Raw genomic sequence first — 17033 nt, forward strand, 5'->3', positions numbered from 1 at the left:
CATCAAAGACTTTTTTTGAAAGGTCAAGTTTGAGAGATTTTTGAAAAGTGTAAGTGAAAAAGGGTGCGCGTTAAGAGCTATACAGCGATGAGGCTGCGCCGCTGAAAGGCTCATCCACCCCTGCAGCTCTGATGTCCTGTCTGCTTGACAGGGAAGGGAGGAGTCAGCTGATCACACAGTCCATGACAGTGGACGGGAGCAAGAGAGGTGAGGATGGACAAAGGAAGTTAATGAGGACTTTTAAGATAATTAGCATGAAATTCACCTGAACTTTGCTAAATGGAAAGGCAGTGGTAATTTAAAGATCTAATTCTCAGCATGAGATATGATTCCTCATTTTGAATGCTGGATTTAATATCCATGAAATAACACTCTTCAGCTTGAATGGTCCACTGACTAGTTGAAGAATGATATATGGGATGAAGTGAATCACACTGGTGCACCCCAGTGGACTGGATTCTTAATTGTTATTTTGAACAGTAAAATTGTTGCATTGCTAATTTGAAAACCCACAGTATATGCATGGAGCCAACAAACTGGAAGAATGGCACAATAAGATTCTCCTGCTACAAGTTGTACTGATAAACCAGTGTTTACCTGTGTTTTTCAGCTCATGATCCCTCATCACAGGCTGCACATGGTGGCCAATTCAAGAGTTAAACAGCTAAACATGACATGACATACACAGCTCTATAATTGCTATAGCAAATGATAAAATAAATAAAAAATGGTGGTGGTTTAAGTGTTGCACTGTGTAGATATTGCACATGATTATTGTTTGTTTGGTGATCTTACAGCCCAGGGAAATAAACTGTTCATTAGTCTGGAGGTGAGGGCTTTCAATGACCTCAAACAGATAATGTGCTGGGTGGGAGGAGTCACTGAGGATTGATCTGGACCTTCTGAGGCAGCAGGAGCTGGAGATCTCTTCCAGGGAGGGCGGAGGGCTGTCTATGTTTATGACCCTCTGTAGAACCTTCCTGTCCGCAGCAAAGCTCCCAGCATACCAGCGTATGCTAGCGATTTAGTTTTGCACTCTCAAAAAGTTGGAGACCTCACTTACTGAACCGGCCTACAAGAGGCCCACTGGCCTTCCCCTGCAAAATGTTCCTGACATTAACATGTACCGACCAGGAAGAGACTTAAAATAACTGCAAAGGAACGGCAAAGATATGCAAAATAACTACAAAAATGGGCAAAACAAAGAGTCCAAAGCGACAAAATGACCACATAGAAACAAAAATAGACTACAAAGAGATACAAAACGACCAAAAAAAGACACAAACAAACCACAAAGAGACACTAAATAGCAACAAAGAGACACAAAACAACCAAAAAAAGACACAAATGGACCAGTACCGGACACAAAAGGACAGCTGAGAGAAACAAAACGACAAAAAAAAAAAAAAAACAGAAAATGACCACAAAGAGACACAAAATAGCTACAAAGACACACAAAATGACCAAAAAAGACACAAAACAACCAAAAAAGACACAAATGGACCCCAACCAGACACAAAAGGACAGCCGAGAGAAACAAAATGACCAAAAAAAGACACAAAATAGCTACAAAGACACACAAAATGACCAAAAAAGACACAAATGGACCCCAACCAGACACAAAAGGACAACCAAGTGAAACACAATTACCAAAAAGGGCACAAATGTCCACAAAGAGACACAAAATAGCTACAAAGAGACACAGAACGACCAAAAAAAGACATGAAATGGAGAACAACCAGACACAAAAGGACAGCTGAGGAAAACAAAATGACCAAAAAGGGCACAAATGTCCACAAAGAGACACAAAATAGCTACAAAGAGACAAAAAAACTACAAAAAAGACACAAATTGACCACAAAGAGTCACAAAATAACTACAAAAAGACACTAAACAACTGAAAAGAAACACACCAACCACAAAGAGAGAAAAAAACCTCCATAAAGTCTGGTTGTCTCGCTCCTATGTAGGCGACGTGGTGGCGCCTTTTGCACATCTGTGCCCAGTGACCCATTGTCTCATAATCCGCCCATAGAAAAGACACATTACATCAAGAATAAAGAAAATCAAGTGTATGCAAGTCAAAAACGTCTTTTAGGCCTTTTTCATCTCTTTCAAATCCCACAGCACAAGTTTGCAGCACAGGCTTTGTTATATAGTAATGCTTGCATACATATTAATATATGTGTGACACAATATAGCACATTTTGAAATATATATTTTTTTAAACCTAGGCTGCACCTGCTTTTGAGAATCTCAAATATGCAAATATCTATTTGCTTATGGGTCAGCTCATCATGCCTCCTCCTCTCTATTTTTCTCAGGTGATGCTTTTTTATCCTGAATGAAAGAACACTTCATTTCTATGAAGAATAAAGTCTAGCTGACTTTGACTCCCACTGTATGAGCTCTCCCTGCACAGTGGCTCCTCTGGCAGCCCTGCATCCATCACACTGTAAGATCAAAAACTATCCCTGAATTCCTTCCAAGTCTTTCAACGTGATGACGTCAGCGGCGGCGTCCGCTATCGTTTCAGCACCCCATTGGAGCAAACCCACCCCACCTGCTTCGCGGCGCAGCCAATGAGCGCGCAGAAACATTGTGTACACTGATTGCAAATACGGAAATACAGTGAGATAAGCAGGGCGTCCGCGTAGTTTTACTCCGTCTTTTAATTGCATGCAGTGTGTGCATCTTTGGTGAAAAGCAGACATTGCACGTGAAGTACACCTCCGGGTTGTGTGTGAGATTCTTCTTCTCTCCTTCTATGGATTTATTGCCGCTTCTGTCATGGGCCTGCATCGTGTTCACAGTCGGGATGTTCTCGACTGGACTGTGAGTTCAGTTTCTCTTTAGTGACATCATGCTGTTAGGGAGATTTTACATTCTTATTTTCATGCATTAGGTTTACTGGTTGGGAGGAAGCATGAGAGCAGGAGGATGAAGTGTGTGAGCCCATGTCAGTGTCACAGTGATGGGGACATGTGAGGGAATGCAGTGTAGTTATTTGTTTGTTTGTTTCCAGGACCGACCTGAAGAAGATGAGAGAATCCAAAAGTGCTGACAACATCCAGTTTCTCCCCTTCCTCACCACATGTCTTAAGTGAGTGGTGTGTGTGTGTGTGTGTGTGCATATGTGTGTGTGCAGTCCAGACTATTATTGTCCTGCCATGCTGCCCCTGCACATCTAATACTCCTCTTGTTTCCATAGTAACCTGGGCTGGTTGTATTATGGGATTCTGAAGAAGGATCAGACAATCATCCTGGTCAACGTCATCGGAGCTCTACTCCAGATCCTCTACATCATCGTGTACCTCCACTACACCACGCAAAAGGTCAGCGAGGCCCCAGGTGTCGACCGAGGTCACGCAGAGAGGATCCACTTTTATTCGAGTGTGTTGTTTGTTCGCACAAGTGCCTGTCTTCATCTGCGTGTGTTTGTTTGTGTTTGTTTTAGAGGCTGGTGATATCCCAGACTCTAGCTGCAGGGGTGGTGCTGACCTGCGGTTGGTTCTACTTCACAACAGTTCTTCCCGAGGGAGAGACTCAGCTCAGCCAGCTCGGCCTCACGTGTAGCGTGGTCACTGTCAGCATGTACCTGTCCCCGCTCACCGACCTGGTACCTGCTCACATCCAGTACACACAGACAGCATGTGTAAAGTCAAATGAAAAACATAAGGAGACAAGAAAACATGGTCTAACAACATGTGCTACTCAGTGGTGGAGAGTAACTAAGTACTTTTACTCAAGTAGCTACTGTAGTTAAAGGAATGTTTCTAACACAGAATGACCATTTGTACATCAGTCATGTTGTGTTACCTTGAATTTGGGATGAAAAATTGATTTTCTCGCATGCTTCCATGGAAAGCCGCAAACAAATTGATTTATTGGGAACATATTTAACAACTGCAAAACTATATCAGTACATCTGTTTACGAAAAAACAACTCACACAGTATAATCCAAGTCACATTTATCCAGTTGTAGTCGATTTAAAAAATTACAGTTTTAGCGAAAATGCATGTGTTTGGGAAGCACTGAACATACGACTGGATAAATGAGACTTTTAGCCCCGTTTTAACCACGCTGACGTTTTCAGAACAAAGTAGAACAGGCTGCCGTGAAAGTCTCTTGATTGGATATTTAAAAATAGTGGGTTTGTGCTTTTAGAGTGACACTTAGAATTTATGCAGTTCAATCAGGAGAGACTGTTTTTATGGTAAAAGAATATTTATTAACATGTGACTGTATGAATAAGAATGTGGAAAGTCTTTGGCGATTAGACCCCGTAGAGATGATTTGATTTAAGGAGGGTGATGAATCCATAGTCGAATAGGGAACCCCCCCTGGGGTCTAGATGCTGGTGGTGGTAGAGGTGGTGAAGATGAGATGAGAGAAAGATGGAGAAGTGCCGATGATCAGGATAAGTGGAGGAATGATTCTTTGAGAGCTTGTCCTGGACTCTGGATACGATGGCTGGTGTACTGATGGATTCATGCCCTCAACTCATGCATTGAGTAACATAACAAGTAAACGTTCCACCTTAAAACTTGCCGGCAGTCGGCCCTGTGAATTATTTTATACCATGGTCTGGGTGAATACTCTTTTCTGATTGGTCGGCAGGTATGCGTTAAAACCCTTTAATGCACACGTAGTTCGGCTAAACTTTATAACTGTCTAAATTTAACCAGCCTGTAACCATAGCAACATTAACGAGCGCAGCTGTCAAACTGTCAACTGCCGAGGGACAAAAAACACTGCAGCTGTCAAACAACTTCCGAGGGAAAAAACAAACAGAAATGGCTGATTTTAACATTTCTTTTAACTTATTTGGAGAGTACAAGGACTTTGAGGAATGGGATGCTGCAGAAGAAAAAGAAATGGAGAAGGAAAGAAAAAAATCAAGCGAAAAACGGCACAAGGAACTCCTACTCCCATCCTACTGTGACTACTGTAACTGGCATGGTTGTCATGACAATGGTAAGCTTTTGTCATGACAATGTCATGACAATGGTAAGCTCTTGCTTCAAAAACTTTCGATTTTGAGTACAAAACTTTCACCAAAAGTTGTCGAATCCTTTTATTCCTATATTCTTGTTAAATGACCATGGTATAAGCGGGTTAATCCACTAGTAGGTGTGTTCCAAACGGTTTTAATGCACGACGTGGGGGCGAAGAACTACCCGACGCACAGCAGAGGGTAGTTGCCTCCGTGAAGTGCATTAAAACCGTGCATTAAAACTTACTTCACTCGGCAAAATATCTTTTTATTTTATAGTTACAGTTTACTAATATATGTAAAACTCTCCACAGTATGAACAGTGGTTACATGAGCCTCAAAACCAGCCACAACTCAGCCCTGAGCAGAGTTACCATCCTCTATTGACCAATCAACAGACTGCAATGTTCATAGCTCCACCCTTTTTAGTACCAGATCTGTGTGCTAGGTACCCCAACAGAGGGGGGGCCAAAAATGGGGACGGTACAGAACGCTTCCATTGGTTCCACCAAAACCTTTTCACAGTGGAAACGGAAAAAAAGCAAACTGAACTGAACCGTACTGCTTGGTGGAAATGGGGCTTTTACAATTGATCATTTTATGGGGTAATATTTCTTTGTGTACAGTTTTGAGCGACTTGCATTTACTGGAGTATTTCCATTTTCTGTCTACTACACGACATGTTATAACCACATTTTGTTCTTTTTATTCCACCACATTTATTTGACAACTTTAACATCTAGTTAACTTGCAGATTAAGATTAAATAGGGTTAAACAAATGTGTATTGTAATAGGTAAGATAAGTGCAAATCTCTCTTGGTCCTTGGGGTAAAATTTCCAAGCTACCTGTTGTGTTGTGCTCGTCCCTCTCCTACACACCTGTTTGGAAATAGATGTGTGAAGTACTCCTTTGTTCTGTACACATGAATGCATCCATAGTTATAATCCAGTAATATGATACATATATTAATCTAAAATGGGCCATTCTGCATCATGAGTAGTTGGACTTTTGGTACTTTAAGTATATTTTATTGCTGATACTTTCGTACTTTTACTCAAGTAAAATCTAGAGTATATCTACACTGTGGTATTGCTACTTTTGCTAAAGTAAAAACTTAAGTATTTCTTCCACCACTGCTGCTAATATGCACATTATCAAAGTGACATAAAGACGTGATGAAACAGTTAGAAGCTTAGTTGACGTGTCTATAGACAGTTAAATTACCAAACTAATTTCAGTCTTTCAAAATATGACGATTTGATGCTCATCTGTGTTTGATATATCACAGTTAATAGCTTGTTCTGTGGAACCAAAATAGCAAGTTTAATTAATCAGTCAGTTGTGCACCAGTTTACCAGTTGCAATCCTAATATACTTACATCAAATTGATGTTCATGGCATGGTAATAGCAAGCAAGACAATGCCTTTTGATTTTATTGTAATGTTTCCCTAATTATTGTCATGAGATTTAATTAATGTAGATATATTTTTTATCACAATAATTTGTTGTTTATTCATCATGCAAACATTCTTGTGATAGAGGGTAAACAATGAGGTTTGTGAGTTACTGCTCAGTTCAAACTGTAGGCAGTCATTCACGCGAACTAGTCATCATGGCTGTTTTTCTGCCCATTAAAATCCAGAAAAACCGGTCAAAGACAGATATTTGCATTTCTAACTGCAGCAAATATATGCCACTGGGTTGTGCAAATAACCTACAGAGCAGAAAAAAAGACTTGTGAATATTTGTTTATGCCCTTTCACCTTTAAAAAGACAGAGCCTCATAGAAAAAATGCATACTGTGCAACCTGCAAATTTACGTGTTTAGGCAACCTGTTATTTCTGAGCACTGAGTGTGTTGTTAAAGCTGTTTTCTGCAAGGGTCACAGATCATATAAACTTGACAATATTCACTTCCAAACGCGACTGTAAACAGCACACTGATTTTCTGACCATATGCCCCGCTGAGCTTCTGCACAGACAGCAGGCAGCATCTGTTCAGTTCAGGGTCTAAGTATCTCCACATGTCAACGCTGCACGTGCAGCTATTTACCAGTTACGGCATAAATCCCCTGTTCTCTCTCTTTCCTTTTGTCTCTTTGTCTCATCTCGTCTTGACACTCCGTCTACTATCCTGTTTGTCTCCTTCCCTCCATCTGCCTCTCAGCCCCAAATGACCCTCGGTCAGTTTCCTGCCTTTCTTTCCCTCATCTGTGTCTTCCTGTTATTCTCCGTCTGTGTCTGTTTGTGCCTCATCCCCTCAGTAACATTTTGTTTCCTCCTTACAGTTTACATTATTTTATGTTGGCACTTATTATTCAAAGACATGACAGTTGTTTAAATACAGAGATAATAGCACACAATTTCTGTCTGTCTCTGATGGAAGGAATTTATAGTGTTGAAATAAAAAAAAAAGTGACAGAAATAGATGTGTAGAAAGGGAAAAAAGTTTATTTGGTCACATCCACACACCTGGTCATTGCTGCTTTAAGTCAGAGATGGTGTCAAATACATAAAAAGATCTTGTTACAAATTACAAATACTTGCAATCAAATGTATTAAATTAAAATACAAGTAATGTGTAATTTGAAAAAACTCAAATCTGATATTATTATATTTTAGGCATTTTGTAACCTCAGTATCTGTCCATCAATCTGTCTTGTAATAAATAAATAAATAATTTTCGGTATATCTGGAAGGTGGAGGAGGCTCCAAATTTAGAATTTCTGTTTACAGTTTAAATCTGGAGATAAAAATGTGTTTTATCTGGAAATAAAATGGCATAATAAATAATGGATTATAAGTATTTTAAATAGACAAATACAAGCTCTTGAGGTATTTTGTTACAAATTATATCTTATTTTTTTCTGTCCAGCAAAATACAAACACAAAACACATTTAAAAGTGATTAAATATATATTTTTTAAATACATTTAAGTGAAATTTATCTCTGCTTGAAGAAGGTTTGAATGTGAAATTGCCATTTTTGGAACATAACAGAAATTGTCAGATAATGCTTTTATTGAAGCAGCATTATTTATTTATTTATTTATTGGTGACTTGGAGGCAGCAGAACAAGCTGTAAACACAACATTGACATATTATCAGCCATATTGTTTTGGCAAATTTACAATACAAATTTACGCATCCAGCAACAAAAGCATTCATTTCGAGTCGTGTCTGTGGCCACCTGACATATTCACTCTCTTTTTAGTTCTGTGTTTGGTCTCCACCGACTCCTGAGGGAAATGTGCCGCTCTTTAGCTGCTAAATGCTCCACTGTGGTCACTTGCTACTTGCTAACATTGTCTGTCTGCTGTTTGATGCTGAGCAGGTAGTGTACAGTTAGTTATCATAGTTTTTTCTGCTGGAAGCAGGGACGATAAGAGCAGTGAACCAAAACAATGAAGCTACCAGATGTGAAACCAAAACACTGAACTGATAGATGCAGAAACACTCCATACAGCTGGGTGAAACTGCACAGTTGGTAATTATTGTTTGCTGGTCACTGCAAATGACACCTTTCACATCACACATAGTGAATTGATCCATTTTAAGTGTAAAAAACTTTGTTGACTGACTGTTGCTGTCCTCTTTCTCTCTTCCCTTTAGGTAAAGATAGTGCGCAGTGGTGATGTGCAGTGCTTGTCCTTCCCTCTAACTGTAGCAACCTTCTTCACGTCAACCTCCTGGGTCCTGTATGGCCTGCAGCTGGATGACTACTATATTGTGGTAGGACACAGTGAATATGCACCTGAATCACAGCTTCAGTAGTGTTTCTTAAAGGGATAACAGGTTATTTTTCTACCTTTCCCCCCCCCCTATCATTTCAAAGTGGTTTTGGTAGTCATAGCTATATATACTGAACAAAAATATAAATGCAACACTTTTGTTTTTGCTCCCATTTTTCATGAGCTGAACTCAAAGATCTAAAACATTTTCTATACACACAAGACCATTTCCTCACAAATATTGTTCACAAATCTGTCTAAATCTGTGTTAGTGAGCACTTCTCCTTTGCCGAGATAATCCATCCCACCTCACAGGTGTGGCATATCAAGATGCTGATTAGACAGCATGATTATTGCACAGGTGTGCCTTAGGCTGGCCACAATAAAAGGCCACTCTGAAATGTTCAGTTTTATCACACAGCACAATCCCACAGATATCGCAAGTTTTGAGGGAGCGTGCAATTGGCATGCTGACTGCAGGAATGTCCACCAGAGCTGTTGCTCGTGAATTGAATGTTCAATTCTCTACCATAAGCCGTCTCCAAAGGCGTTTCAGACAATTTGGCAGTACATCCAACCGGCCTCACAACCGCAGACCACGTGTAACCACATCAGCCCAGGACCTCCACATCCAGCATGTTCATCTCCAAGATCGGATGACGAGCATGCAGATGAGCTTCCCTGAGACGGTTTCTGACAGTTTGTGCAGAAATTCTTTGGTTATGCAAACCAATTGTTGCAGCGGCTGTCCGGGTGGCTGGACTCAGACAATCTTGGAGGTGAACATGCTGGATGTGGAGGTCCTGGGCTGGTGTGGTTACACGTGGTCTGCGGTTGTGAGGCCGGCTGGATGTACTACCAAATTGTCTGAAATGCCTTTGGAGACGGCTTATGGTAGAGAAATGAACATTCACGGGCAACAGCTCTGGTGGACATTCCTGCAGTCAGCATGCCAATTGCACGCTCCCTCAAAACTTGCGATATCTGTGGCATTGTGCTGTGTGATAAAATCCAACATTTTAGAGGGGCCTTTTATTGTGGCCAGCCTAAGGCACACCTGTGTAATAATCATACTGTCTAATCAGCATCTTGATATACCACACCTGTGAGGTGGGATGGATTATCTCGGCAAAGGAGAAGTGCTCACTAACACAGATTTAGACAGATTTGTGAACAATATTTGTGAGGAAATGGTCTTTTGTGTGTATAGAAAATGTTTTAGATCTTTGAGTTCAGCTCATGAAAAATGGGAGCAAAAACAAAAGTGTTGCGTTTATATTTTTGTTCAGTGTATATAGTAAATATAACACTCATGTTCTCTGGTGCACCTTGGTATTATACAGTGAAGGTTTCTCCTTTACACTGGTTACTCTCTTTACAGCCATCTGAAGGCAGCAGGTATGTGTTCCATCTCCAGTCTCTAACTGGAGTGATGTTGCCGCTGTTGAACAGCAATTACGCACGGCAGATCTGCTGCTTACATTTAGTGCAACCAGCATGAGGCTGTTGTAAAATAACCACAGACTTCCCCCTGTACTTGTGTGTGCATCAGACATGCCATATTGATGAATTATTCTGCACAGTTTCTTCTGCATTAACAGCCATGTTAGAGGCGCATTTAAAACTGTTAAAACAAGCTCTATGAAAAATTGTGAATCTTTTAAAACTTCTCGCTCTGCTTATAACTCTCTAATTACCACAGGTGTGTTTGGCACGCTCCTGATGCACCTGGTCACGCGCACCTGACTGTGATCTGGCCGCGCCGCTTGGTTCATGATAGTAGAGCCTGTGGTGTCCTCTTCTGTGATTCTCATTGCCACCCGTTCCCGCGCAAGTGAATCATAGTCAGACACATCTCTTAAATAGGCCACACCCTAATTACACAACTGGTAATGATTAGATAATCACATGAAGAGGCCTTCAACACAAAAAACAATGACAGAAGCTACAGCCAATCAAATTACTTCAAAACAAATGCCAATAGCCACTATATATCATACCACATATCAATTTAACATGCCTTTTAGAGTCTCGCCATATTCAGAAATATTAAAACACAAAAGGATTAAATATATTTAAATAGCAAAAGTTAAGACATCAGCTCAAGGTGAACATCAATAACAACTTTATCTAAATATCCAAGAAGCAGAGGGACATTATGAAAAGCCTTTCAAGTCATAGTCTATAGTCCGTCCATGAGTTGACAGGGTTCTCAGATGGTGGGTGTAGAGTGTCAAAGACATGACATTCCTGGAATTTAACCCCCTGTTGCTGCATAGAAAGATGTTTCAGCATGGTCTGGCTGGAAAGGAAGACTCAGGGAACCAGTCTAAATGCTGATGTGTCATTATTCCAGGGGTGGCCAAACTTTTTTGACTGTGGGCCATATATCGAAAAATATAAGGAGTCACGGGCCAGACGATAGTAAATGCATCTTTATCAACCACTTACACAGCAAAAAAATCTGTGTTTCGAGACCAGAAAAGACCGTTAGTTGTAGAAAATTGATTTTCTATCAAGAGTACTACACAACTCAGTAAATAGGTTAAAGTTTGACATTACAATCATTTATTGGTGGGCCAATATAGTACACAAAGTACACTACTTCCTGTCTTCCATGTTTTCAGGTCCGCCGCCATGTTTACTTAGTTAAATGCTTTTAGAACATGGCACTCTTAAATACTTGGTCAATCAACAAAATTCTGCAGTGTTTATTTCTTGAGGTATCACCGCTGCTCTGCTGCTCCGTTGCTAGGGACGCCATAGCAACGGCCTTAGACTGAGGAGCATCAAAATCAGTTAACGTTAGTCCACATAGGCCAAATAGGATCAGAGTGGCAAAATGCAGCATTTTCATCTAAGCCTCAGACTTACTGCTCATCAGGTCATTGGCAGCGCTGTGACCAACCACAGCCAGTGGGCTGGTAAAAAGAGGGGAAGCGTGACCTGATGAGGGATGCGTTTAAGCTGAAGACAGATGAAAATGGAGTGGAGTATCTTTCCCTTTCCGACAACCCTGAAACGAAACATCACTAAGATCCCAGAGATCCATGCAAACAAATTTACAGAGGATGCGTATTCAGAGAGCCACAAAACCCAAATTGTCCCGTCAAATTTATTAAAAAATATTTATCTCTATATTTTATTTCTATATTTTAGTAGTAAGCCATGTTCTAAGCGGGATAATGTATAGTGAGCCAATGACAGTTGAAAAATAACTCCCGACAGGGGAATGCCCCGTTGGGAGTTATTTTTCAACTGTCACCGGCTCACTATACATTATCCCTTACTTAACGACTGCTAATCAATCATTGTAGGGGAAGCTGGGACATCTCATGTTGAAATTAAGAAGTGCAATGACAGGGCTTGCTTGTAGCAGTTGTTTGAGATGAAAGTTAACTTTTAAAAACTGGCCCGCAAGCCATTTAAAAACAGGCTGTGGGGTTGTAGTATGGCCACATCTGCATTATTCTATAGCTGTCACATTGTGCAATCAACATTTACGTCACAATGATAAGTTAAATCTAAAAACGTGTCTATTTCCAAGCTATTATCCTTAATTCTTCTTCCTGTTTGTGTTTATTCCAGGTTCCAAACACACCTGGGATCTTCACCAGCCTCATCAGATTTTATCTGTTTCGGAGATTTGCGTCTGTCAATCAGAGCTCGCCGTCCTATAAATCTATGCAGATATGAGGATATGAGGGTGGGTGGGGTGGGTGGGGTGGGGGTGGGGTTGGGGGGCAGTTATGAAAAGAGATGACACATCTGTTGACGCTGTGGAGGGCTGCAGCGAAGATCTCCCATCGCCTGTCTTGTACTTTTAATCATACAGAGAGACAGTGGAGAGAAACAAACGGCACCACTGATGACGTGGAGACAATGTCGTGTTTGTCATCATGTCCGGGGGGTTGGGGGGGGGGGGGGGGGGTTTATAAGTTATTAAGTAGAGTGAAAAAAAAAAAAAGTCTTTGATTCAACTATTTTCTGTCTGCAGCTATTTGTTAAACCTGTGACCTGTGTTTTCTCTCCGTGTCCTTCAAGTGCCTTCTGTTAGATCCTGTTTGCCATTAAAGATTAATGGCAGTTACTGATCTACCAACATGTCAGGAGACTCGCAGTCCGTCTGTAATCCAGTGAGTCGGATTGAACCGTCCTCACCTCATACTAGCCAAAGATTTTATGTAAGTTGTAACTTGCTGGCTGCTATTTTTAATATCACATATAGTCGATCTCTTCCCTGGTACTCATGTATGGAATAATGTAGTAAATAGTTTCATATTTTTCCCTGGTGAGGCACAGATGATTTCATATCCCCTTTAGAGTTGGCACTCATACTGTGCAGATAGAATATTGAGTCATATCTGTGGCAGTGAGTCATATTTGTTCAGAAATTGTTTACAATATATTTTACGTCCGAGTCTTTTGGTACAGAATGTGTATGCTGGCTCATGTCTGAGATTAAATATCATCTACTTATATTGTTAATGCTATTTTTTATAAGCAATTGTGTAAGAGATTAAATGTGATGAAAGACGATATTAACACCACAGGATTTGTTTATAAGAACGAATGATGTTTATTTTTCTGGTGGCTGGTTGGGTAATAGAGTGTCGCTTGTCTCCTCATTATTTTCTGTAATAAGGACGTGTGCTGTGCGAATGAAACAGCTGAGTGTCAGTGCTGAGTCACTCACTTCTGAAGGATGTAAGATCATTGAATAAAAAATACATTTTTACCACAACCATTAATGACTTTTATTCGCTGATTGTTGGTGAAGTTGTAAACATGGTGAACATGAAGGATTTTTTTTGGCTCAGCAAAGTGAGAAAGCTGCACTTGACCCTTTGAAGTTGGAAGATTTGTGCTGTAGTTGTGCTGGAGGTTTTGTTATGGATGCAGTAATGAGCGCGTACATGCAGATGTGTGGAGATAAGCGTGTGTGTGTGTGTGTGTGTGTGTGTGTGTTTGGAGTGGTTGTGCAAGAAGAGACAAAAGCCTGTTTGATGGTGCAGCAGTGCGAAAGAGCTTGTTTGTGTCAGTGTGTTGATATAGAGAGGGCAGTGGTGGGAAAGGCCACGCCAGAGGTTCTCATCCCGTGTGTGTGTGTGTGTGTGTGTGTGTGTGTGCATTACATTGGCCTCTCTTCCTGAGCTCAAAGAGCCTGCCCCTGACAGAGAGCACACAGACACAACACTGTATTGTGCTGGAGTTGAGTGTTATGTAGAAAAAGCTTAGCGGTGAGGAGAGGTGGGAGATAAATGAGCTGCAGTTGAAAGAGGGAACAAGAAAGAGAAGGGGAAACATTTGAGCAGGAGACGAGGAAGGAGAGGGGAAGAATATAGAAATGAGACAGGTAGGACACCCGAAAACCTGGGACAAGAAGAAAAGTATTCAAAGTCTGTTGTAGCATAACAAAAGTTTAGTAACATAAGGGGGATACTCAGCTTGCTTTCATCAGGGACTTTTTTGCAAAATGACAGGAGGCTAAGGGCCAGTTGGTAGAGTGCTCCAGGGATGACGTTTTTCTGTAGGCTGACACTGAAGTTAGCATCACCCTGGTTCTCTCGACAAAAGCCTTTGGGATTTTTTCCATTGGATTTTGATTTATTGCAGAGAAAAAACTCTGTGGCAAAGAAACATTTATGATACTTAGCTGTTTTGTTTAGCAAGATAATCCTCACAAATGCACTCCACTTTAATGATTGTATAAGCCTAAATGCAGGCGCAGGAGGTAAAGCTGTAACATTAGGCTATCAACAAACTACACCACGATCGCATGAATTAACCTCCCTACCACAATGAAGCTGCAAAACTGCATCTGGCACGATGATGTTATTTAGCCATATGTTAGCAACTGACTTTTTAAAGAACTATTCGGACGGGATTAGTTTTACATAGGGATGTGGACTGATGTCAGTTTACTTACAGGATGTCTGTAATATAAATGTCCAATTCGCACGGGACAAGAAATCGCCGTAATTCTACCAGAGATGGGAGTGGTAACTCGATTTGCACCCTGGCGTCACCTCCCTGTTGGCATGTGCGTGCTACGTTGCTTCCTGTAAGCATCAGCTGAAGGATAATAATGATTAATGATTAGCCCAATATGAAATATTGCCCAAGACAAGGATTGTGTGTACACAACGATTAGCAATATGGATTTATATTAGGCCTACCTAACACAACCAGAAGTCTCATGGCTCTGAAAAGTCCTCTCGACCTTTTTGATTGGTCTCCCATGTAGGGCTATGCGATCATTAGAAGAATGTCCAGAAGAATTTTTTTTTTTTGTTTGTTTGTTTTCCCCCTAAATTATTTATTTATTTTCCTGTGGTTTTTTTTTTTATATACATTGGTGGTTGGCTGTGGGAGGGAAAGGATGGGAGGTTGGGGATTTCAATGTGGTGAGTTTTTTGGGGGTGGGGTGGGGGGTTTGTGTGTGTGTGTGTGTGTGTGTGTGCGCGTGTGTTGGGGGGGTGATCTTGATCTTTACCTTGACATAGTCATCTTGTTGCGCTGGTTGTATATGCAATATTTAGGGGGGGGCAGTAGCTCAGTCCATACAGACTTGGGTTGGGAACTGGAGGGTCGCCTGCTCGAGGCCCCGTCCGGACTAAATATGGAGCGTGGACTGGTGCATGTATAGGTCCTGTTTGTGCATGTGTGTCTTTCAGACCTGTGTGTAATTGACAAGCAAGAGTGAAAACATTGAATTTCCCCTCAGGGGGATTAATAAAGTAAATAAACTTAAAACTTAAACTTATGTATGTTGGTACTGTTTACATATTAAGAGAGGTAGGATTGTTTTGTCTGCTGTCTTTGTTTCCTAATTGGATGTTATCAATTTTCTTTTCTTTTTTTCTTTAGTTTAAGAATACCAGTGAACATTTCTTCCAGTGTGACAAATAGAATGTGAATGCATGACAAAATATTTACATACATTTTTACAGAGGATCAATTAATAGTACCCGAGATATTTTCTCTGAACCATTTTACAGAAGGTAAAAGTCGCTGAAATTTTTACTGACATTATCCGTAATGATTACAGACATGGCGCGTTTGTACAGAACTAAAATCCCTGGTAATAATTACTTTACCCCACGTCTCCATGTTAAACTAATCCCATCCGAATAGGAAAATTCACAAGTGGGGTATTTACTGACGTATTTTGTGTCTTAGAACAAAAAGTCTCTTAAGCTTGTTCTTACCACAGACTTAATTTCAGGCTTCTGAAAGAAAAATCCACTGACTTTTAGGCGAAAGAACCGGGAGTGCTAAAATGCAAACTCACTTCAGGTTTAAGGAGTCATTCCTGGAGCACTCTATAAACAAACATTAGTAATATTTATCTGATAAAATGAATAAACAAGGCAAATCCAGTTGCAGCAGCCCCACAAGGGGGCTTTTCTAGGATTTAAGGACATTCGGGGGTTAGCCTGGACCCCTGATCCTCCTGTGGCACTTGATGCTTTTTTAATGCACTCTGGCACCTTATTTACATTGAGAGTTAAAAAAAAAAGTCCCAGTATGACTCCATTTATTTTCATAGTATTTGTATTTGTAGGTGTCCTGCATTCTGCTCCCCTGCTCTCCCTGAGTTTTCCCGTTCTACCTGCCAGCCACGCCCTCTCATCAAGACAACTCCACTCACCTGTGCACACAGCTGCTCCTCATCAGCACTCCCTGCATATAAGCAGCCTTTCCTTCAGTGCCAGAGTGTTCTTCAACCTCATGCAAGACTTTCTAGCACTGCTTACCGGCCTGATCTTCTGCTACCGACCCTCCCTGTCTACGTCGTCTGTCTCCAGTAAACTCACCAGCCTTCTGTCCCCGACCACGAGTTTCTCTAGTTTCCGTCTGCCTGTGGCTGTGTGGTGTTTTCTTGCCACAACGTTTCAGCATGAGGGTTCCCACCTGCTTGTTATCTCTGCCTGCTGTCGGACTGAACTGTTCGGATCCGAGGACTTGGACCCTGAACCCAGAGACTGTGTGGGTTCTGAGCCCAACGAAAGTACTTTGAGCTCATGTTCCTGCTACCTTGTGTATAAATAAAGGTCATTACCAGCTGTCAATGAGTGCTGCGTTTGGGTTCAATCACACATCGTTACAGTAGGTTAGGTAAAATAGTGATTTTACCTAGATGCTTAAAAGGTTATAATTTAGCGCCTTAGCATGCTTAGATGTGCTAGTTAGCACTCAACAAAGTAAAGCTGATGTGAAATAGATTATCAGGTGTTTTGTCACATTAAAATACTGGACACATTCATTTTAATTTTCTTTTTAATTTTAATTTAATTA

At 40.9% G+C, this 17033-nt stretch overlaps 1 protein-coding gene and 1 long non-coding RNA gene across 2 annotated transcripts; both read left to right on the forward strand.

Annotated features, from left to right (window-relative positions):
• The first annotated feature begins 2613 nt into the window (after positions 1 to 2613).
• Positions 2614 to 12447, forward strand: slc50a1 (solute carrier family 50 member 1). Its single transcript, XM_033639870.2, has 6 exons — positions 2614 to 2835; positions 3026 to 3103; positions 3212 to 3335; positions 3458 to 3619; positions 8614 to 8733; positions 12321 to 12447. The coding sequence occupies exons 1-6, from the start codon at positions 2768 to 2770 to the stop codon at positions 12426 to 12428; spliced, it is 660 nt and encodes a 219-aa protein (XP_033495761.1). The 5' UTR covers positions 2614 to 2767; the 3' UTR covers positions 12429 to 12447.
• Positions 12448 to 12637: 190 nt separating this feature from the next.
• On the forward strand, positions 12638 to 16807 carry LOC144464485 (uncharacterized). The gene is made up of 2 exons (XR_013492183.1): positions 12638 to 14088; positions 16300 to 16807. It is a non-coding gene; the product is annotated as an uncharacterized LOC144464485 (long non-coding RNA).
• Positions 16808 to 17033: the final 226 nt, after the last annotated feature.

The sequence above is a fragment of the Epinephelus lanceolatus genome, chromosome 10, assembly GCF_041903045.1.
Source record: "Epinephelus lanceolatus isolate andai-2023 chromosome 10, ASM4190304v1, whole genome shotgun sequence".
In the NCBI taxonomy this organism is placed as follows: Eukaryota; Metazoa; Chordata; class Actinopteri; order Perciformes; family Serranidae; genus Epinephelus; species Epinephelus lanceolatus.

What these genes read in the sequence shown, in the direction of transcription:
- slc50a1 (XM_033639870.2), top strand. Translation starts at nt 2,768, where the DNA reads ATGGATTTATTGCCGCTTCTGTCATGGGCCTGCATCGTGTTCACAGTC. An exon ending in TCCACTACACCACGCAAAAG is followed by an intron (nt 3,336 to 3,457) that starts GTCAGCGAGGCC and finishes TGTTTGTTTTAG; the next exon opens with AGGCTGGTGATATCCCAGAC. An exon ending in TGTCCCCGCTCACCGACCTG is followed by an intron (nt 3,620 to 8,613) that starts GTACCTGCTCAC and finishes TCTTCCCTTTAG; the next exon opens with GTAAAGATAGTGCGCAGTGG.